This window comes from Myotis lucifugus, unplaced genomic scaffold (genome assembly GCF_000147115.1).
Source record: "Myotis lucifugus unplaced genomic scaffold, Myoluc2.0 scaffold_2, whole genome shotgun sequence".
Classification (NCBI taxonomy): Eukaryota; Metazoa; Chordata; class Mammalia; order Chiroptera; family Vespertilionidae; genus Myotis; species Myotis lucifugus.
Genome location: NW_005871050.1, coordinates 32,303,703 through 32,327,988, shown reverse-complemented (window position 1 = coordinate 32,327,988; position 24,286 = coordinate 32,303,703). Strand labels below are relative to the sequence as shown.

General features: G+C 44.6%; 1 protein-coding gene across 1 annotated transcript; it reads right to left on the bottom strand.

Annotated features, from left to right (window-relative positions):
- Window positions 1-479: 479 nt before the first annotated feature.
- GLRA4 (glycine receptor alpha 4) lies at window positions 480-19,672 on the bottom strand. Its single transcript, XM_006082288.2, has 9 exons — window positions 19,602-19,672; window positions 15,979-16,109; window positions 15,649-15,716; window positions 14,785-15,008; window positions 14,581-14,663; window positions 12,913-13,053; window positions 9,984-10,198; window positions 5,997-6,146; window positions 480-770 (listed from the first exon to the last, which is right to left on the bottom strand). Exons 1-9 carry the CDS (start codon window positions 19,670-19,672, stop codon window positions 480-482), a joined length of 1,374 nt encoding a protein of 457 aa, XP_006082350.1.
- Between the last annotated feature and the right edge of the window lie 4,614 nt (window positions 19,673-24,286).

The following is a 24,286-nucleotide window of genomic DNA, read 5'->3' as shown; positions in this document are numbered from 1 at the left end:
GGGTCACGCAGGGCAGCACCTGTGGGTGGGAAAGACTTATTATTTGCACTTGTGGTAGGAGGGGGGCAGAGGGCACAGTAAAGGCCCGGCTCTGGGTGGGAGGTGGCAGAGCAAAGAGTGGTGCAGTTTAAGATGATAAATGTCTGAATCTAGTAGCAGTGATCTGTAATCTCCACTAGAGAAATGGAAAACAGAGGCTTCAGCAAGGGAAGGTCATCCAAGAGTATGTCCATGATTTACTTTCATGAGAAACAGGATAGCATGGAGAAAATCCAGATTAGAGTAGACAAACTATCTTGTGCAGCCACTGTTGGCATTATATAGTATAGACCCACATAGTTTTGGGATTGGCCAATGAAGTTCTGTTTGGCATATCATGAAGAAACTGTTTAACCTCCTGATGGAATCTAACAGAAGGGGAAAGTCCATCCATGAGGAAGAAGGAGGCCAACAGTTAGACTCTCTAGTCCTGATCCTATTCACAGTGCCTGGTGGATATCTTCTGACCGTAGTACTTTATAGACAACCCAGTAGAAGATGTTGAAGATGAGGAAAGTGAAAGGGAAGACAGCCCGAGAGATGGTGTCAATCCTCTTGGCTCGGTCCACGTAGAGTTTCCGCATGGTTTCTCTCTCCCTTAGAAGAGGGGCTGGAGGCTGGGAGCTATAAATGCTAGAACTTTCCATCGGACCTTCATCCCTTGCCTGCAGGAAGTGGCCCAGGCCATAGCCATGGAAATAGAAGCGACTTTCTTGGATGATGTCTTCCTCCTAGAATTACATGGAAGAAAAGACAGAATGTAAGGACACAGCTCTAAGGCATAAGGATAGAGAGCCGTCCATACAAATATCTCACAGGTGAGGCTATGCAGACAAGGTATCTGCGTACACAGGCCCTTTGCATGCTTTTTTTTATGGCCACAAAACTACTCATGAGATACATATATGCTAAGTATCATATGGTATGTTACGATTCCATTTTCATTTGCAGACAAGCCCCAAGGTGCTTTTTAAAAATGCATAACATCATTTAGAGCCATCTAAAAGCTAGTGAAGTACCAATCCACTGTGGGAGGAACATTTCAATGTTAAATTATCTCTGACTGATAATAAACAGAATAAACAAAAAAATGAAATCTTTAGAAAGCACAGTTGAGATTTTTAGACTTGTTGAATTTGAAATCAGTGACTTTCAAGAGCTACATAATTAATTCTCCATTTACATAGTATCTTTTAAAAACTGTTTATCTCCACTCAAAGATAAAAATTCCAAAAATTTAAATAACCTAGTAGGTTATCCAAATGAGGGTAAAGCTGATTACTCTATTGCAGATACATATGTTTCTCTGCAAATCAGATGATTTATACATAGGGATCAGTACATCTAGGGTAACATTTCTTACCCAGTACACATTCTTTTCTCTATGCTACATGCATTATGATGAACACATTAACATTGAGGAAGTAAATTTTATATAAGCACTAAGTAAGGTAGCAGACTATGCAAAGTTCATTTACCTAATCTTCAGCTGACAACTTTGCATAGCTATAACACAGCTGAGAACCAGGAAGTAAGGACAGAAATATAGAGTTAAGAGTAGAGATAGAGAGAAATATAGAGATAGAGAATGAGAGAGATGGGGGGGGGAGAGAGAAAGAGAAAGTGAGAACCAATGCCCCTGGATGATGAATAGAGAGAGCTTTACTCATATAAGAGCCTTTCAGGCCCCCCACTCAGATTCTATTTACTCTTTGTTTATATACAACTCAAACACGCCTAATTTTGTCTACACTGCTATCAGAAATGATAGTTTACAGCTTGGAAATTACACAGAAGACAAGTAAATATATACCAGAACCTAGAAATACTTCATTCAAAGATGGTTACAATTTTTAAGAGTATTGATGTTTACAAGAGTAAAAGCTTCAGCTAAAAAAACACCTGAAGTGAAATGCCCTCTTGTGAGATGATGCCAACTACTTTCTTGGTTTGCCCAGGACTGAAGGCTTCCTGAGACTGGGGGATTCCAGTGCTAAAACAGAATAAGAAATATGCTCGTTGAATGGATGTGACACAGATATACGTAAGATGTGAATAAAGTAGATTTTTACACATGCCGTGCAATTAGAAGGACATCATAGGGTTCTTATAATGGGACCTCTGAAGTTGTGATAACATATTGTAAAGTGGCTTCATAGATGAGATGTTGGTCTGTTGGGTCCCAATAACCTTTAATTATTATATCACTAGAAGGCCTAGCCTATCATCAGGCATCAAGGAAAGGAAAGCTCAAAGCAGAGATTCGACAACAGATCCCATTTCTTTTCCTGCTTCCTATGGGCTTCTGGTACCAACTTGGGAAAAAGCATTAGTCCTGTTCACTGCTGTGTCCCCCATGCCTAGCACAGTATCTGGCATCTATTAGGCATCCAGTGGATAGCAGCTGAATAAATGAATCATCTAATGAGCTACATGCTACAGAATATAGGACAGGGAATGGATTTGTTCACATAGAGGCAGATCTTACTCAGTTACAAGTCTTTGCCAGAAAAAAAAATTACTCCTTGCCCCACCTCCGCACAATGTCCTCATGCTCTCAGCCTCTAGAAAGGGTAGCACCTTTGGCATAGGGAAAAATCTCTCTTAAATCTGCCCACAAGAGAGCTTTGCTACCCAATCATTGATTTTGCCAGGTTTTGTGGAGATAGTTGTATGAATAGTAGGCCAGAGACAATTCACAACTGTGGTTTTGCTTTGGCCCTGAGTTGTTACACTGGGGCAGCCTTAGCTCTCTGCTCAGTTATTTATGTAACCTTAGTCACCAAAGTCCCTGGCTCACCTAACCTGTATTTTCAAATTCATTTCCACATTATTCCTACATGAAAGATTGTGCTAGACCCATTTTAGAGATGAAGAACCAGAGGTAAAGAAAACAACCCCCAAATAATTAAAAAATAAGGGAGTAAATAAAATGATTTTCTGTTTTGCTTTCCAGTTCAGGTTCCTCAGATCCCCCATTCCTCACTGCTCATCTTGATCCCCTCAGCAACCCCCTCCCCCAGCAAGAAGATACAAGCATGAACTATATGTTTGCAAAAAGCTCTGAAAGAGAATTGAATCCAATGGCTGTTTCTATAGATCTAATTATTTACCCCTTTCTGCAATCACAGTAAATTTAAAGGGAAATATTTCCAAGGCTGAAAAATGCTATTTTACACAGGAGAAAAAATGTGGCTAATATAGAGTAAGTGGTTCTTGGCTTTAGAAATTTTTAAAAATATATTCTACCATTTGTAGTTGGGGGAGCAAAGATAAGTGGCCTGAAATCCAAGGGCGGGGGTCCTGGATTTGGGTATTATCTATTTAGGCCCAGATTCTGAAGTGTGTGTGTGTGTGTGTGTGTGTGTGTGTGTGTGTGTGTGTTGGGAGGGACAATGGAGACTTACACAACACATTATTGCTTCCACAGTTATTGAAATAGAATATTTTTGTTGTTGTTGTAGCTATATATAGGGGAGGAGGGCTGGGGAAATAGAGAGGGAGGATATTCCAAAACCAAGCTGGTAAGTGAATGCACAGTGTGGGAGGTGAGGTGTGGAGATGAGAAAGAGTGATAGGTATTGAATGATAAGTATTGAAGTGAAGAGAAGAGATTGGAGAATGGAGGAGGGTGTTGGGGAAGGGACAGAGGCAAGCAGCATTCTGGGGCCAAGCCCCTGAGAGGACTTGGCAATATTTTGAAATTTCTTCCATTTCTCAAGGTGTTCTATTGATAATGTCAAGGCTTCCTCTCTGTTCAGCTTGAAAAATAGCCCTCACCAGTCAGCCTACAAAGGTTGGCGATCTGGGTTAAATGGTACTGTGTCCAGAGCCTGGTGCTAGGCTTCAGTGAGGTCATAAAAACAAGAGAGACAGACCCTTCCCTGTGACACTTAGACTAGCTGGGAAGACAAATCAGAAATATATGGGAAAAGGGTAAACTACTTTAGACAGTGACATGGAAGAAGACCATCATGCAGTGGAATTTGGTGGTTGAGGAGAGAGTAGAGAAGAACAATATTAAGCCTGGAGTTGGGTGAACAGCTGACCAGCTCCTAGAACACACCTAAAATTCTCTTGGCTATGGGTTCCCTGAAAAGCATATGGATTATCTTCCTTCCCTTAAAAGGGCTTCTCTCAGATTAAAGACTGCTGCTTCTCCAGCAGGGCCCAGAGAGAGGTTCTAGAAATGGATCAACTCTGCATCAATTTTTCCAGCCAGCTTAGTGATTTCCAGGATCCCTGCTACCATTCCTCTGGGATAGCAATGGCTTTAGGAAACTTGAAGTGGGCCATGGACTAATGGTTTGGATTTTCAAGTTTTATTTACATTAATAGTAAGCCCAGCCCACTTTCAGGCAGGATCCATGAGCCTAAGCAGGGCCCAGGCTACTGTTATAACTGTCATAATTGAGCACTGGTTATGACAGACTCCATTATGAGATCAGGATCCACCTATATACAAGTAGGAGGGGATATAGTCTGTTGAAGAATGGGTCTTACTCAAGGAGATGCAGTTATGAATAATTCCACTAGAGGGCGGAATTCCCAGGGCCCAACCAAAGGATTAAAGCAGGGCAAGAATTGGTAAATTCCTAAAAACCGGAAGATGAGACAGGAGCCCTGCCTTCATCATGACATATGGTAGGGGTACCTCGGGAGCAGCTCAGGTGGGAGGTGGGGTGTTAGGAGGAGAGGAGCTTTAGTGCTAGAGTGGCTTCAACAGTGTGCTCAGAACATCATTTTCCTCCCCCCTTCCCTCTTCCTCCTCCCCAGAGATAATATGTGCTTGCCCCTCTGGCTTTTGAGCATCCATACTAGGCAGAAAGCAATGAGTCAGAGCTTTAGACATACCTGAACTCTGTGTGTGATGATTAAGCGACTAGTATGTAGATCAGCAAAGCTTTCAGCTTTGCTCATACATTGGCATTTGTTTCTGTGAGTGGCTCAGGCACCTCTGTTGCCATGACAACATACCTAACACCTACTGTCTGGGCAATGGGGGTAAACTGCCTCCGTTGTCATGACGACAAGATCCTTACTCAATTTCCCCAGGTGATCACTCTATTGTAGAAGATACGGGGTTAGCAAACACGAGTAAGAGAGAACAATTCATATCCAACAACTCTGATGCATCCGATGAAGATCAAGGCAAAGAAATCTAACAGCTAGAAGAGGCAAGTGATGGCTTCTCAATTCCAGCATAGCTATGAGAGCTCTTATAAAATCCTCCCCTAAAAGGCACCAATGCTGGACTCTTGAATTCTTTTGTTCTGTTTTGTTTTGTTTGTTAATCCTCACCCGAGGATATTTTTCCATTGACTTTTATTTATTATATTTTATTGATTTCAGAGAGTAAGGGAGAGGTAGAGAGAGACAGAAACATCACTGATGAAAGAGAATCACCGGATCAGCTGCCTTTTGCATGCCCCCTATTGGGGATTGAGCCCACAACTGGGGCATGTGCCCCTGACCAGAATCAACCTCGGACCCTTCAATTTGCAGGCTGATGCTCTATCCACTGAGCCAAACTGGCTAGAGCTATTGAATTCTTAATCAGTATATGACAACCTGGAGTACCTTTCTCTTGGATAAAAGGAGAGCCAGGAGCAACCATTACTAATTCTCAAAGCAATCTCATATGAACTAATTTGATAAGGTTCTAATACTGGCTAACATTTTTTCAGTGTTTATGTGCCCAGCTCTGTGCCCATGCTCTTTATCACTCTAGTAGATTGCCCTATAGGCATTAGTGTTCCAATGGACAGATAAGGAAATGGAATCAAAGGGGTTAAAGTACTTAACTTCTCTGTGACCACACGGGGACTAGAATCCAGGGTTTCTGATTGCCTGTCTAGTCCTTGCAGACCTAGGTTTGGTCTAGTTTGTGAGAGTAGTGGTAGGGAGAAAGGAGTCCTGGGAAGAAAGGAAGTTTGCCCCTCCCTAATTATACACACCATGTGCTGGCGCCTCTGCCTTCTTCGAAGTCTTATAAATTCTTTATGCTGACAGGAGACAAAATTCACAGCAGCATACTCCAGCAGGGCAGCGAACACGAAGAGCAGACACACAGCCATCCAGATGTCGATTGCCTTCACATAGGACACCTGTAACATCCATCAACAGAACAGTCAACCTTTCTAGAGTTCTTCCATGGCCTATCCAGTGGGTTGTCAGCCCATATCAATTACCTGCTATTCTTCAGTTTTATCTTGAATTTCTTCTGTTTTTTTTTTCTTCTGGTTTTTAAAGAAGCTTTTTTTACCATATGTTCCATTGTCTGAAGTCCTATGTCAGATTATCCTTCACCTCTCTACACTGTTCAACCTCCACTTCCATCTGCCTTTCCTCCCTCTCTCTCTCTCTCTCTCTCTCTCTCTCTCTCTCTCTCTCTCTTCCTTCTTTCTTTCCTTCCTTCTTTTTGTACTTCTAATTCTGATTATTCTTTTTATTCTTATCTTCTTCTGATGCTTTTTTTTTGTTAAACCTTACCCAAGGATATTTTTTCCCATTGATTTTTAGAAAGAGAGGAAGGGAGGGAGGGAAGAGAGGGAGGGAGAGAAAAAGAAACATCAATGTGAGAGAGACACATAGACTGGTTGCCTCCTGCATGCACCCTGACTGGGACTGGGGATCAAATCTACAACCCAGGTATGTGCCCTTGACTGGAAATCGAACCTGTGACCTTTTGTTGTGTAGGCTGATGCTCTAACCAGTGAACATTACTGACAAAGGCATCTTCTGAGTCTTTTCTTTCAATAAATAGCAAACAACATGAGTGTTGCATTTGTTGGCCCTTTTCTTTTTTCCCCCTTTTATTTTCTAGAGTTCTCATAACCATGGTGGTAATTGGTCAGGGTTCGTTATTCCCCTATGAGACATGTGAGGACAGTTGAGGCCTAAGAGAAAAAGTCTTAGCCAAGATCACCCAGTGAGAAGGCATAATCTTGGGGTTAGGGGTTCTGAGCTTTTGATTCGGTGACACTGCCATTTACCTAGGCTGAAGTCTCAATATCATATTAGGAGTTCCTCCCTTTCCCTCCTCCACCCCTGTTCTTCCCTTGACATAGTGGTTTTCCCTCCAGCTCTTTGTGAGAGTCCTCTGCTAAGAAATTGAGCTCAGTGGTAAGTTGGGGCCTCATATCCTACACAGGAGAGCAGAACAGGGAAGGGGTCCTCAGAGAGTGCTACCTACCCCGGCTATGGAAACTTCTCTATGCTTGCCATCTCCAATCTGTTTTCAAAACAGTAGCTAGAGTTTTGTTTTCAAAATGTAAATGTGATTATATCACTCCCCTGTTACCAACCCTTCATTAGCTCTTCAGTACCCTTACAATACAGTCTATACTTCCCATAGTGTAACATCTTAGTTACCTCTGCCTACTTCTTCAGTTCCATCTTACCCCTTGCAATCTGTGATCCTGCCATGGTGAACTATTTCAGTAGTTTCCCCAGGAGACAATATCTTTCTGTCTCTCTTACCTCAATAACTTTTACTCTACTATTCACTTCAGATACCACATTCTTTGGGAAGCCTTTCCTAAACATTCCAATCTGGATTGGTTGCCTCTGCTCTATGTGCCCATGTTACTTACAATTTCTTAGCATCCATCAAATACAACTGGCCATTTCCTTCACTAGACTGAACTCTTGGATGGCACGGACTATTCCTATCATATCCACTGTTCAATCCCAGTGCCTAGCTGAGTGTCTGGCACATAAGTATATATTTTTTTGAAAGAATAGATGGATGGATGAATGAGTGGATGGTGTAGCAATGTATTTTTCTGTACTGGTTTCTTTTTCCTGTTTTTGTCCTCCTCACTACTACCTACCCCAAGAACTATGGGCCATTTAGATTGCAAGATCTTGAGAGAATTGGGTCACTTCTCCAACTGTTGTGGCTTTAGGTCTAATCTTTCAGTCCCTGGTAGAACATTCCATTTAGCCTTTCAATTCTACACTGAGCCACCTGGCATTGTATACATCAAGAATGGCAAGGAGACAGAGACCAATGCCTTTGGGAACCCCCATATGGCAATGAAGAAGTAGTTTCCTGGGGACATGAGGAATGACTATCCCAGCCGAGTTCCTTCACAAAGTGAGCTTCTGCTTCTCTCATCCTCCACACTAAAGTTGTGCTGGGGTGGGATTGGCGTGGTTTTCAGAAGCCCCTGAGCTGGCCCCACCTCTTTCCTTGGGGCTTCCACCAAATTTAATATTGCACAAACTCAAGAATGAGCAGACGCTCCCTGATTTACTCAGTCCCTTGTTCTGTGGGGCTGGTCAGTGAAACTATTTTGTTTGGGGTACATGTCTTCATATTTTGCTTACTGGATAATAGGTCAACAAAAAGGTCATCAAAATCTGCCCAGAGGGCAAGACAGAATGAATTAGAGAAGAATCTCTTTGCATGGCTGTGGCAGTAAACTAGGGCAGGGTTCTTAGGTCTGAACTACTTTTCTGCCTCTGGTCTTCATGCAAGGCCATTAGCACAAAACGGCCATCATAGACCCTTTTTAATACCCCTGGCCATTTAGAAAACATAATCATAGGAAAATATCTCTGACAATTTCCCCTGGGACACTTGATACTAATTTGTACTTTGTCACCAATTATCCCTAAAGGTGTTGGTCCACCTCAAATATTTACTGGTATCTTAAAAATAATTGGGATCATCACCAGCTGCTTTAGCTCTAGGTCTACCACTTAGTTATTTCTACCCTGACAACTAATAATTACAATAACAGCTAGCATTTATTGAGTGGTTACTATTTGCCAAACACTCTTCTGTGTTAATACATTGTCTTATTTATTTTTTAATAACCCTCTAGAAGAGGTAATATTATTTTTTCATCCTTGTTTTTGGAAGAGGTAATATGTTTATTCCCATATTACAGGAGAGGAGATTGAAAGGTTTAGAAATTTTCCTAAGGTCACCATTAGTAAACGATAATGCTGGGACTTAAGCTCAAATATGCCCGACTCTAATCCCTCTTAACCACTACTCACCCTCGTTTAGCAAATTGGTAAATTTACTATGGATGTCCAGATTACTCCCTTTTTAAGTCCCCAGTAAACTCATTAGGAATGAGCACTAGGAGATGAGAGATCACAGGTCCTGGTTCCCATCAAATCAGAACAAGAGGGAATATGTTCATTGTAAAATCCACAAGGAATTCTGTTGTTTTTGCTTCCCATGATTTCTCTGTGGCCTAGTGCAGTGTCTGGTACATAGTATATGCTCATTAAATATTTATAGAATGGATAGGCTTTCTCTCTGATTTTTTCAGAGACTTGCTGACCATAAGGACTTTGAGGTGACCTCTAAATTCCATACATGAAGACACAAGGCAGGGAGATCCTAGCCCAGTCCCATCAGCACAAATCTTTTAGCATAATCAAAATATCATGAGGCCCCAGATGAGCAGAGTCCACTGATTTTAATCACTATTTGCTACCTCAACTTTTTCACACCCCAAAAGAACAGGCATTGTCTCTAGAGCTCTTCGTAATAGTATCTGATTTCTGACATAGTGAGAGACAGCTGTTGGTTTAAAATGCTTATATTTCTTTGTTTCTTATGGGCCATGACCTTGAGAAGGTCATTCTGTATTGGGCTGTATTGTCCTCATCTGTACCATGGGGGAGGGAAACTTTCTACTTGCTAAGGGTCTTTTGATTTTAGACATGCTAGTATTTCCTGGTGAAAGTCAAAGTAAATCAGGCACTATCTCTACTTGTTCCCTAGCCAGACAGCATCCATGACCCCAGCTTCCACACTGTTAGCCGTATGTTATGGAGGAAGAGAAAGCAGCCACTTGTTCTTGCTCAATGGCTCTTCTCTACCTTAAATCCAAGGAAAATAGTGAGCAGGTAGGACTTGGGATGAATGGGAAACAGGGAACTCTATGGCAAGCAAGTTCTATTGCATGTCTCTTCACCTTTGGCAAAGAGGCTCGGGAGCCAGAGCTCTGAGTGGTCATGGTGAGCACAGTCGTGATGCCTAGACCCACACGGGCAGGTGCAGCATCCATGTTGATCCAGAAGGAAACCCAGGACAGGATGACGATGAGTAGGCTGGGGATGTACATCTGAATCAGATAGTAGCCCATCTGCCGTTCCAGGTGAAACTTTACCTCAATGCAGGTGAATTTCCCTGCAAGGAAAGAGGTGAGTTATGAGGCCCCAGGTCCCCAGCCTGCAGCTGAGCCTGAGAGGCAGGACTGGGGCAGTCTTATCTCTGAGGGCTAGCCTCTGAGTTCCTCAGCTGGACCAATAAATGAATCTTCAAAATGGTCCCAGGGAGTGCCAAATGTGTTTTGAGGAAGCTCTCAGAGCAGCCATCAAGGACTTGACCTCCTGCTCCCAGCATTTTAGTTTCCAGCAGAAGGCCTTCCACATGATATCACTACAAGAGGATTAAGAGCAGAAGGGCTGCAGAGACAGACTGCCTGGGCTTGAATTCTGAATCTTCCATTTACTAGTTATGTGACCTCAGGGAAAACACCTAACCTTTTTGAGTTCCAGTTTCCTTGCTTGTAGAACAGAGTAGTAACAATATCAACTTCATCACTGGGCTATTGTGGGAATTAAATGAGATAATGTATTTTTGGTGTTGAGCACATAGGTAGCTGGTACTACCATCATTATTAAGAAAGCAGTGAGCTTAGACTCCACTCAAATCTCAGCAGCCTTGCTGGTACCCTAGAAACTCTCTAACAACAATGATTCACTGAATTAAACATGATCCATGTCTTAAGCAAGTGAGAGCAGCTGACTAGCAAACATCTGGAAACAATGTCCAAGAGAGACCAGCTGTGGACAGCATGCAGCGGGTTGGTTCCTACAGAGTATTGGGCAGCAGCATTCTAGTCCACCAACAAAAGCTCCAGGCACATGTACCAATGCTTTGCCTCCTCTGCCAGCCATCTTTATTTTGCCTTGCTTCCCACACCCTGAGACTAAGAAAACACTAGCTCAGAGCTTCTCTTAGAGGCAGAGGTTCAGAATAACCAAAGCAAAAAGCAGAGGATGTGTATACTGTTATTTTATTTTGGCTTAGGCTTGCTGTTATCAGGCCTGTCTTATTCCTCAAGGCTGGTGATTTCATGAGTGACTGATTATATGTTTGACATGCTGTGTGATGCTGTGATCTACTGCTCCCCTAGTCCAGCCCACCTCACCTCACTCTGGGCTTCTTGTCATGACATGCCTTTGCTAGGTATCCATATTTTCTTTTCTTCTTTTTTTATTGGTTATAGCAGTTTTGTTTGTAATGATAAAATTCACACTTGTTTAGTACAGAAAAGAGTGAGAAGTAGAGAAGGAATAATATTCATAAGCTGACAAGCCCCTACTAAGTACTCTGACTTTATTAAGTTTGTCTCATTTAAATCCCATAGAAACTCTTTAGGGCAGGAAAACATTATTTTCCATTTTACAGATAGAAATACTGAGGCTTGAAGAGATCAAGTTATGCTTTTCAAGGGTACCCAACTGGTAAATGGTGGAACCAGAACTCAAGCCCTGCTCTGACTCCAAAGTTCTTGCTCTTATCTAAATACATCACACTACTTTAAAAACATTTTGTGCTCTTTCCTTCCAGAATTTTTAACCACGTGCTTTTGATTTGTTTCTTTTACCACAATATATTATTCTGTTTATACAACTTTGAATCTAAGCCTTTTCCACTTGTAACTTCCCCTGTTGCTATAAGCAACTTGCAAGCATCCTATTAAACATCTGGGTAATGAGGCACTATATAATTTACTTAACCTCTGTCCTATTGGTGGATATCTACAACAATTCCATGTTTCTGCTAGTATAAACAGTGACCCAGGAGCCTTCTTGGGATCTAAAGTCAATATGATATTTTAAAATATTTCCTTATAATAAATTCCAAAGAATGGGGATTCCTGGATCAACACGGAGGAAAACATTTTTAGCTTCTAAAGTTTCTCAAAACATGCCCCCTGGACCACCTGCATCAGAATGCTCAGGATGGTTGTTCAAATGCAGACCAGAATCTCTGAGAGGGAGAGCCCAGGAATCAACATTTGAATAAGCTCCCCAGGGGACTACATACAAATTGCCAGGTTTCTCCCCTCAATAAAGGTTATACCAATTTCCACTTCCACCAGCATTTAAAAAAATTCAATGGTCCATTCCTCTCTTCACTCCCTACACAGAAACTCACATATTCATAGGGTGGCACACCATAGGAGGTACCTAGGATCTCTCCTCTTCACCCTGTGATCTCTATCTCAGGGTCATAAGTCTTAGAGGCGAAATTGCCAAGGGAATTGAGAAAGCAGCAGGGGGCAGATGCTCTGGCAGCTCCTCTCTACCCGCTAGCCCATATTTCACACCTGGGAAGACAAGCTAGTCCAAGAGAGTTAGGCAGTAGTAGGAGGTGTGGAAAAGAAGCTGGCAAGTGCCCTGAGGCCTGTTCCCTCCTGGTTCAGCCCAGTCATTGACTACTTCCAGAGGTATCTTCACCAACCTTCCCCATGAAGTTGACCCCAAGACAGGTGGAACACTCCTTCCATTCAGTGGCACAGGCCCATTTGCTCTGTAGCATGTGACAGGAACAAGAACATGGGCTTTGGAATTACATAAATCTGAATTTGAATTCTAAATCAGTCATTTAGTAGCTGTATGATTTGAGCAATTGATTTAACTTCTTAGAACCTCAGTTTTCCCTTTCAGAAAAATGGGGCTTATAACCCCTACCATAATGAGATGAGGAATATAAAGCACTTAACACTATGTCTGACATAGACTGAACCATAGAAGTTGGCTGCCTTGCCCCCTTTCCTCCCATCTGGAGGCCCTCCTGTGACTCAGCCAGTAAAGACCCTGGGTTTTTACCTGTGTTGTAGTGTTTGGTACAATAGCCTAGATCCTTTTCATCTCGCAAGATAAACTGGGGCAGAGTCAGCCCCTCAGCCACTTGGACAGCAGGAGCATCTTCCAGCCACTCAAACACGAGGTCATTCATGGTATAGCCAACTGAAAGTGACAGAGATGGCAGAGGGTTGCAGATTGTGGGTGTTGGATAGGGGTAGGGTGAGGGTTAGAACTGGCCAGAAAGAACAGATGAGGAGTAAGGCCTGGATTTTAGGAGCTCCATGCTCATCTGGGGAAGGGAAACCTTTCTGAAGAGATTACTTGGTCAATTGTCTCATAGGCCCATCCTAAGTGGGCAAATCAGAAATATTTCCAGCTTCTCTCCTACCTAGTTCTCAGACATTGGAAAGGCCCAAAGAGAAATTATTCTGGCAGACCTAGAAAGCAGGTCAAAAGGTTGGAAAGATGTCAAGGAATCCAGCTGGGAACCTCCTGCCATATCTCAAACCCAGGGAAGTAAGCATGTGTACCAACCACATGTCTCAAGCAGAGCCAGCCTGAGAGCCAAGGCTTCTGCTACCTCACTCCAGAGAGGAAGAGCTGTTTATACCCTGCCAGTTATGCGTGGGATAATGTGCACAACATAGACTTTTAGCTGGAGCCTTGAACTGAGGAAAATGGAGAGCTAACATCTGAACATGCCAAGTTGCTCACAGAGAGAAGTTTGTGAAGGCTCCTGTTACATCTATGGCCATATTTACACATGTCAGATAGAAATGGAAGCAGAAACACTAAGGCTCACAAATGTCCAGAGTAGGGCCTTGACCCAGAGTAGCTTGTCATATTAGGAAAGTCCCATCCCCTTCTGTAAAATGCTCTACCTACTTTTTAGAATTGTGAGAGGGTAATGGGAACCTGGTCATGAAATTGGTTTATGAACTCTAAAGAACTGACCACATATGGCACATTCTAGCTGACAAACTTATTACATGCTGGAAACAGCTTACCGAGCCTTGTTCTCTGAGGACTGAGTGGATGTCTGCTGATCTCAAAGTCTCACCTTGCCCATGTGATGGAAAAGAAGTGGACATAGGTGATGGTTCAACCTTGTCCTTTAGCTTCTCTGTACTTGGGGCAGCCCCTGCAGGCTGGAACCTCTGCCATAGAGTAGATCTTGGCTGACTTTGCCACCCTGGACAGTCCTAAGCCTAGAACTGTCCTCTTCCACCTCTCTACAAAAGTTATCTGTGTTCATGAAGTATTTGGATTCAAAGAGTACCCCACCCCTGCCAACACTGGCAGTTTTACAGGCATCTTGAATGTTTTAACTCAGGAGGAGTTGAAGTAGAATTACTTCAGGCACTGTGAGAGGGAACGTATTTTGGGCAGAGGAAGTGCCCCTTAAATGGCCCCTCATAACAAGCATAAGGAAATTTGTATATAAGATGAGCCTTCCCATTCCCAGCCCCACGAGACAGCCAGGTCAGCAAATTGTGTGGGAATGGAAAAACACACTGGGTTGGGTTTTAGTGAGCCCTGGCTTCTAGTCTCATCTGTGTCAAGAATTGTGTGTGCTTGGTGATGTCCCTCCCCACTCTGGGATGCCCTTTTCCTGTCTGGAATATCATGAGATGGAGTTAACTAGCTGGGATCCCAGACCTTGCTCTGTGGCTCTCTAGGGACACTTACAGCTCTCCAGTTGCATTATGCAGGTCTGGATGTCCATGGGGAAGTTCTTGAGGTCCATTGGACAGGACAAAATGAGGGTCAGCCTGACAGGGACAGTAAGAAAGAAGTGACATTGATTCACTGGGGCCAAGTACAACACAGGGGACCCCCTTCCACCCCTCAGATTCCACCTAGCTTCTTTTTGACCCAAACTCTCCCACATACCTGATGCTGTAGAGCACATTCCCATTCTTGAAGATGCGCAGTAACTTGTTGTCTGTGGTCACCTCATGGAAGTCGGCCCCCTTCTCATTGGCAAAGAACAGGTCTGGTTTCCAGATAGAATCCAGCATGGAAGGGTCAAGGTCCAGCGAGTCGTCAGGATATTCTTGGTAGGCCAGTCGTGGGTCATGCCATTGCTGCCGCAAGAAGACATTCACCCGATAGTCCTGCAAGGGTGCAGATATGGGTCCATCTGAGGCAATCATATTCCAGGAGCCCAGCAAGCCATACATGGACAGGAGGGACATGAGATGGAAATGCTGAGATCACATCTCAGAGGCAATGGGCATTATCCACTGGAGAAGAAGCCTGTCTTGGGCTGATATGGCAAAGATGGAAAGGTAAAAGACATTTATTAAGCACTTACTATGCACCAAGTTGTCTGCTAAGTACTTTCTTTATGTGTTCCACCTCATTTAAATTTCACACCCAATCTGTGAGGAGGGTGTTGTAATGACCCTCATGTTATAGATGAGGAAACTGAGACAGAGATTTAAGTAACCTGCCTAAGGTCACACAGCTATTTGAGGTAGTCAGGATTTGAACATAGGCTTTCTGATTCCAAAGCCTGTGCTCTGCAGCAAGCTACCTCCCAATCTGGACCATCTGCTGCTTAGAATGATCTGCCTTTATCACTGAAACCAGGGACTGGGGAAAGAATTCCTCCCAGTGACCAATTTTACACATACCATAGCTTTAGCTATGACCATGAAACTGGAAGAGGACAGCAGAGGGAGAGAAGGCTTGCTATCTAGAGGGCTTCACCCATTCACATTAGAGTGGAAGTGGGTAACAGAGAGACCTTACCATGGTAGTCTCAGTGACGGAGCCAAAACTATTGATGAAGATGTTGCAGGTCACATTCACGGGTGGGCCTAAGGGAGCAAAGCACAGTCACATCGGCAGGGCATTCCACGTGTCTGGGAGCAGGTTCCAGGACTCCCTCCTTGAGCTTAAGGCTAGAACACTGCTAGGAGAGGGCAGTGCCCATGGGCAACAGGGAGGAGAAGCTCCTTCTGAATTGTAAGAGCTAGCCTTGTACCTCCAATTTCAAGCAATAGGAGCTGTCTTGGCAGTGTGTCCCCAAAAAGGTGAGGGAAGGGAGGGTGTTTTTTTTTTAGAATGAATGATTCTTACCTTTAAAATTGGGCCGAATCCTGGCATCATATCCAGATGTCTGCCCCATAAGCTTGTCAAGGAAATCAGAGGGCGACATGGTCTGGGACCCCTTGGTCCCGGATTCTATTTCCTCTTTTGCCAAGGCCACCCTGGACAGGAGAGATAACATGTCTGAGGCCAGTTGTATTCTGCCTTTACCACAGATCCTTTCCTTCCCTGTTCCTAATCACCTCTGGCTGATCTCCCCATCAGGCAGAAAGATGGGACAGAATGCGTCTCTGGGTGCCACCGCCATAAACCAACATGGCAGTTCACCAGTTAGGTCTAGAAAATGGCTTTCACATATATTCGATTTTTTACCCTCACCATTCTCAGTGTGATGGGGGTGAGGGCTATTATTTCCACTACACATGAGAAAACTGAGGCTTCCAAAAGAGGAGGGACTTATGGGGCTCTAAACTGGTGCAACCACTATGGAAAACAGTATGGAAGTTACTAAAAAAATTAAAAGTGGAATTACCATATGATCCATCAATCCCACTTCTGGGTATTCATCCAAAGAAAACAAACAGTCATTTGAAGAGAGAGATATTTAGCCTTATATTTATTGCAGAATTATTTATAATAGCTAATATATGGAAGAAATCTAGGTGAACATGGATAGATGAATGGATAAAGAAGACACATACACTGGAATATCACACAGCAATAAAAAGGAATGAAATTTTGACATTTGAGACAACATGGATGGACCTAGAGGGTATTATGCTAAGTGAAATGTCAGTCAGAGAAAGCAAATACTGTATAATCTCACTTATATGTAGAATATAAAACAAATAAACAAATTGAAAGATGACTGGCTTGCCCCAAATCTCACAGCTGGTGAGTGACAAGATCAGGACTCAAATCTAAGGCTCATCCAGCGTTCTCTTTCTGAAGATGCCTTGAATGCACTCAAAGAAGAGTGACCACTCACTGGAAATAATGTGGCCATGGCAACATTTTGCCTACCTGACCTAGCAAAGGATTGGAAGGGCTCATGGATAATAGCATCCCTGAGAGTTGGTTTCAGTTTTTTGGCCTTCATGCTGAGCCACTAAGGCTTTATAACCTAGCTTCTGGAGAGGGAGGCTTGGCTTCTGGCATTTGCTCTGACAGGAAGCTGTTTTGAGCTGGACTCATTTCAGGATTGTGGCAACTGCAGGCAGGTAAACATGCTTTGGCAACAAAATAGGTGGGGAAACAGGGTTCTAGGAGCATGGGAAAGCCTCCAAGTAGGGTGGCTATGCTGAGAGGGTCAACTACTATCTTTTCTTCCTAACAGCTTGATTTTGAGGAAGGAGCCAGTGTGCTTGGCCTAGGCTAGAGGCCATCCTTTTTTCCCTTGACAAGTTTCCCTCTAAGAGCAGCAAAGACTCCTCTGCATGCCTGCTTTTCTGCTTACCAGCCAACAGCTAGAGGAGGGACCAGGACCTCAGGAAAGCCTTGAGGGTAGGGGTGGGGCTCAAGGCCTGAGCTCAGGCTGTACTCCTGGATGGAACCTTTGCCTCTTGCTTCTCCTGCCATCACCACTGCTCCAGGTCTAGAGCTAGCTCCTCCACTGCTGCACTGTGAGGCTGGAGGCAGGGTGGCTGTGGTTCTTCTGGGTCCGAGTCTCCTTTGAGCCAGCGGGCTCTTCTTTCCCAGTAAATCTATATACCAGCCAGTGATGGATACAACAATAAAAATAGCTAAGGCACCATACTAAATGTTTTTCTCACCTTATCTAGTTTAGTTCTCACATCAATCCTCTCAATAAGTACTATTATTATCCCCATTATATAGATAATGAAACTGAATACCAGCAAGGTGAAGCCACTTGTTCACAATCAGAGAGCTAGTAAATGGTAAAGTTAAAACTCAAACCTATTGACTTCAAAACTAAGTGCATCTACCACAATACAATGATGTAAGCACGTCAGGGTGGGCTTCCAAGGAACCAGAGTGGGGGAAGACCAGAGGCAGTTATACCCTGACCACCTAAAATCCTGCCTCCTTGAATCCCCTGAGTGGGAGGAAGCCCTTACCCTGACACAGAGGCCACCTTGGCCCCAAGTAGGGGCTGTGAGAGCAGGTGGCCTAAGGAGACTGAAAATCCAAGAAGGCTGGTGGTGATGCAGGAGTAAGCAGAAGTCCATGGTTTCACCACAGGCTGTCCACACCAGCCAGGTGCTGCTTTTGGCCACCAGCCACCTGTCTGTGGAGCAACCAGACCCTTGCCCCCTCCTCAGCCCCACTCTCAGGTCACCTCTCCTACTAGTCCCAGCCCCAGGACCCTGGCACAAGTCTTGGTATTCACTGTCTTGGGCTCCAATCACTGTTTTAGCCCCTTTATTCTGGGGTTACCTTGTCTTGGACCTGAGAGCAGAGTCACTGTGTGTAGCCACACCTTCCTCCCTTTCATTCCTGGGAAGACCCAAATGCTGGCAGATGAAGAAGGTTGCAGAGCTGAAAATCTTGCTCATGCATCATGCAAGGCCCTGCAGTGGGGTAAGAAGAGAACTCTGATCTGCTCCTGGGTACCTGAGTGACCTTAGACAGGTCATATCCCTTCTCTCAGCCTTAGTTTCCATATGTACAATAAAGGAATTGGATTCAAGACTTCCTAAGGGCCTGTCTTGCTTTAATTACTCAAGCGGGAATGCTGCCACTGAAGCTTGGGCCTCCAGATAGCCTCCCCTCCCCTCCCCTCCAGAAGGTCCAGCAAGGCCCAGCTAGGTTCCCACTTCTGCCTCATCCTCCTATCAACTCCAACTGAGTTGCCATTCCACTTTGGGCTGTTTCTCACTTTGCAGAAATTTACCCCCCCCCCCTCCCATGATATTGCATCCCTGTCTTCCAGCCAGCCAACATGTATGCAAGCAGTAAGGCAGGAGGCTCCTCAAAGGCAAGCATTTCTGGTGTGTTTATTGAATTAAGAGGAGGAAGATAGTGCTGCAGTGGCCCTCACCCAACTCCACTTTGGGAAGTACCGTTCTTATGACCAGTTCAGCCCAAGCTACAACAATCTTTCTTCCTCAGCACATCCTGTTCACCTAGACTGTTTCCTGGTTTAAGAAGTGGGAATGGGTTGGGGGACATTTATAAGGAACCTAAAACATGTCTTGCTCCCTAGCCAGGAAATGACTTACACTTAGTGCCCACCCAGGGACAGTGAGCAGCTATGTGCACACAGGCAGGGTGACTGCAGAAAGCCAAGGTTTGGTCAGCCTAGATTCATTCTGATGCTGTTTGGGGCAAGCCCCTGCTACTCAAAGCCTCTTGAGTGGGCAGCTGGCAGATGTTGGTGTCATTTTTAGGGATCTGAGCAGTGTAGGGGGATAGAATTGGATGACAGGACAGATGGCCTCTGTTCTGCGGCTTAGCTACCTACTCCCTCCCCAGGCCCAGAAAGCTCCCACCCATGCAGAATCCTTATTAGCTCCAGGGCCTTTACCCACTTCATGAAAGGCTCCTGGGTCCTGATTGGGGGAATGTGTGTCCTCCCCTGGAGCCCTCCAGAATGTGGGGTTTGTGCAAACTTAGAAAAAACTGTGACAAATGCCCCTGCTGCCCCCGGCCAGAGTTTGCATGCACCTCCTTCTTACCCCCACTCAGCTCACCTGAGGAGGACCTGCCCTGGCAGGGTCCAGAGGAAAAGGAAGGAGAGGGTTGCAGGAACTCGAGTTGTCATTCTGCAGGGACCCTGGAGAACCCTTTCTCAGCCTGGTTGCCAAGGTGAGAGGGGATATCCTGAGGGGACTGCCGAAAGTACAGAGCTTTCCTCCAATTTGGTCAGCTCACAAGGAGCCTGCGGGGCCAGGCTAGGAGTTCTCTCTCTCTCTCTCTCTCTCTCTCTCTCTCTCTCTCTCTCTCTCTCTCTCTCTCCCTCTCTCCTCTTTTTTCCTCTGCCCTGCTGTTACCAGTCAGGGGCCAGAACTCTTCCCCTGGAAATGATCTTGACATAGATAACCCTAACAGCTCCTGCTCTGGCTCGCCTAGAGCCTGGACTCCGACGGTGGCAGGAGCTGGAAGAAATTTTCTTTGGGCAGTAACTAGTCTCTAAACCCTGGGGAGTCTTGGAAGAGAGAGAGGAGGGAGACTGGGAGAAAGATGTTTCCCTTCCTCCCACCTTCCCCCAGATGCACCCTCTGAAAGCAGCAATTTAAAGATACAGTCGCTGGCAGTTGGAGTAGGTTTTGGAGCTCATCAGTGTGTTAGGGAGGGGCTTGGGGCTACCGATGCTGCTCTGCCCAGCTTCTAACTCTCCAACTGGAGGAGTGTATGCCGGCTGCCCTGCTTTCTGCTCCCCAGCAGCTTCCCTTTTACCCTGGAGCTACACTGGGGCCCATACTGTGCAGTCTTAATGATTTTTATAAAGGGGAAAAAGATCTGAGAGGCTTTAGGTGGAGAAGCCACTGGGTATTCTCAAGCTGACAGCTTCATGTCTGAGAGGAGGATAGAAGGAGGCAGGGGTGCCTTTTCCTCAATCCCCTTGGTGGAGGCACAGGGATGGTGGATACAGAACTTTGGAGTCCTTCACAAATTTGGTCTGCTTGCTTGGCAGTCTGTCCATTTGTCTGTCTGGTTGCTTCATATCCTTCATCCTTGCAGATGCACATCCTTTTCCTGCTTTCACCCCTCGGGTCATCTCTGGCGAGCTTGGTGGGCCCTCTGAAGTTATCAGAATCCCCTTTTCCCTGACACCCTTTCTCTAGCCCGGCTCCACTGTGGAAGGGATAGGTAGGTGTCCTTGGCAGGGCCAGGGCAGGACTGACACACAGCAGGCTTTGTAAGCTTCAGAGGAGTCAAGAGGTCAAAAGCAATGACCCAGCAGCTGGCAGCCATGGACAGAGGAGAAAGGCAGGGAGGGTGGACCTTCCCCACCCTCACCTCTCCTTATTTTCTTGCAAACATCCAGGTGGTTCAGCAGCTCCATGTCCTCTGCTGGATCCTTCCCCAAATTCCCTCATGCATAATCTAACCTACTCTGGCACTTACCCAAGTACCTTGCCCTCCCTCTCCTCTCCCACCCCCTCCATACTCTTCCTTCCTCTCTCTCTGGAGCTTTCCTTTATCTATCCTTTCTCCATCTCCATTTCCCTCCCTGTTTCTTCTCTGTCTCACTTGTGTCTGCCTCCCCCTCTTATTTTGTTCTCACTTTCTTTCCATCCCCATTTCTCTTTCAATCTCCTGTCATCTCCATTCTCTCACATTCTCTTCCTAAATTACAGCAGTGAAAAGCCAAGGGTTTTAATTTCTTCTTTATTGGAAATTCACACACCTGCTCTGCTGAGTTCTGTGTGTGTGTGTGTGTGTGTGCTTGCGGTGGGGGGGGGGGCAGTTTGGTGTCACTTTACAGGGGTCAATCACAGAGCTAACTGCGGCCTCCAGCCTCACCAGAGAGGGGTTTGTGGGGATTCTAAGCTCTTCTATGGACCCATTGGGTACTTAGAAGGGTTAATGATGACAAGACAATAATGGATGGGACTTGTGGCTGTGTAATTATTAAAGAGAAGGAATTTTAAAACCACAAATGAAAGGGAAGGAGGACAATTTTAAATAATACACACTGAAATGTTGGTGGGGAAGTTGGGCTTTTGGAATTGGTACTGGGAGGATTACAAACCTCAAATAATGCTTATATGGCCAATAAGTACCAAGTACAGTATTAATTTTCCTATAAACACTTTTAGCAGCCTTTTTACCTGCTCTTCCTCCCTCCTTGCTTTCTTTTATCATCATAATCCTCACTCCAAAGATAGGAACCAAGCCTTACAGAACCTCCCAGGGAAGGGCTCCAGGGTAGGGAGCTAAGGGCAGGTGGTGGTGGTGGTGGTGGGTGTTGGGAGGCACTTGGCTTCTCTGTTTAACTCCCTCCCTCCAACAAACCTAATCATGCCCCTTCTGATGCCTCAACTGTTCCTTATTGTTCTCGGGCTAAAGTTCAAGGGACCACTCTGCTTGTCCCACTGATGTATCTAGACTTGTCTGTCTTTTCAGCTTCCAGGTACTTTCACATGTTGTTCCCCTCTACCAAAGTACTCTTTCATCCACTCTTATTCATTCTTCTAGACTAAGTTTTGTTGTCACTTTCTCTAGGAGAACTTCTTGAACTCCTTCCGCCATCCCCAGGTCTGGGTTAAGAGACCTTCCAAGGTGTTCCCGCAGGATCCTTGCCTTCTCTCTTCCCAACATCCCTCACACTCCATATAGTTGCCAGCTTACTTGCACTTTTCCCTCACTATACCACAAGGCATGAACTCCCTAAGGGCAGAGATGAATTATCCATCAAATCCCCAGGACCCAGGTCAGAGCATGGCACATTATTGGCAATTGGTGAACATTTGTTAAAAGATGCATCATGGGCACCCAGAGACACTTCCTCAAGCACAGTGCCTCTGTATCTTTCTCTGTCAAATAAGAATGAGAAGTTTGACATGCAGAGAGAGGTCCAACATGGAGTAATAGTAATAAGGAGAAAGGAGGAAGCAGTTTTCCTTCCCTTGTCCCTTAGGCCTATGGCATCACATTCAGTCATCTGGAATTCTTGGCTAATGGAAGGCAGGTTCATTGTCTTGGTGTCACCTCCGGTGTGCCCGTGGGATCCCTGAGTGCTGAGAGCAGAGCATGGTCAGCTTGCTGGAAGGAAAGATCCCTTTTTATGAGAGGCTGTAGCAATGACCAAATGTCTGTCTGTCATGAAGAAGGGATACAGCTTTCCTAAGATGCTGTAAGAAGACACTTGGGAGAAGAAGGGAGAAAAAAGAGGCAAAGAGCTGGGTAAGCTACTCCTAGAAGTTGATAAGCATCAAGGAAGATGCCCATTCAAGAGTTCCCTGTACCAACAAGATACCATTCTCTCTCAAGATGACCTCAGCATTCTGGTCTGGGAAAAGTACAAAGTTGTGTTCAGCCTTTCCCCATCTTCTTTTGTCTTTTTAAAAAAATATTTTATGTTTTTATTGACTTCAGAGAGAGAAAGGGAGAAAGAGAAATAGAAACATCAATGATGACAGAGAATCATTGATTGGCTGCCTCCTGCATCCTCCCACCCCCACTGGGGATTGAGCCCAAAACCCAGGCATGTGCCCTGACCAGGAATCGAATAGTGACCTCTTGGTTCATGGGTCGACACTCAGCCACTGAGCCATACCAGCTGGAACTTTTTTTTTTTTATCATTTTATTATCAAATTATGGTGTATATGAATCTCTATGTTCCAAAATATATTGTACCCATTTCCTGTTTTGCAATTGGCTGCCACATTAGTCCAAAGGCTGGTTGTATTGTGATGCTGAGATTGTGTAGAAGCTATAATAAGCAAAGTTTTTTCAGTATGAAAGATATTATTTCATAATAAAAATGATTGAGCTGCTAAAAATGGGTTAAACATATTTTCATAAATGTTTCATTTTAGGAAAGAGTCTGTCATATTTCAGCCCTATGTAAGGCAAATTACAATTGTGCTTTCCTGACAAGCAGGCTTCCTGAAACCTCAGTCTGAAGAGCAGTAGGTCTATATTGGGATGGGTATTATTTAGTGATTTCTAGGGCTTAATTTTGGAGGCAAAGTTGGAGAATCACTTGGCATACTTTCCTGAACTCCTCCATATTGTCTATCCCACTATTGAAGTAGGAGGTGGTCTGAAGGGTACCTCAAAGAGGCAGGTTGTGTCCTCAATTTGAGGAAATTCCCAGAGCATTAGCTACTTTTCAGAAGTGTTTGGGAGGAGAGAGAGAGAGAGAGAGAGAGAGAGAGAGAGAGAGAGAGAAGATGACTTTTTAAAATCTGCTGAGGAGGACCCAGGAGTTTCAATTGGATCTCCAAGGAGCAATGCTGCATCTTTTTGCTGTGTGTATTTTTCTTTTCAGGGTCATTTTCAACCTCCAAATTTGTGACGGTTTACTTGAATGTGAGGGTTCAACCTCTGGTGCTGAGTGAATACTGCTGGCTGAGGCAGGGAGTCCTTTTGCCCTTCAGATTCAAGGAGACATGCTTATTGTGTGGGGGTAGTGGTGACAGTGGGAGTTTCACAGTCCTGGACTCAGCTGGAGGAAGAAAGAACAAAATGGCAGATGAATTAGACATGTTCAGTGCTCTCCTAAGATTTTTGGAGAGTGATTGGTTTGATTAAGTCTGATGTTTCAAAGATTCGCCTTCTTTCTTTTTATGGAATATTTCAGTTGGGTTTTGCAGACAAAACCTGGGGTAATCTAAACTTAGAGAGGGGGGAGCCTGTGGAGAGGTTAATTGAACTTCCAGTTCTCAAAGACAAGCCAGGTATCAGCACCAGGATAGTACCAGT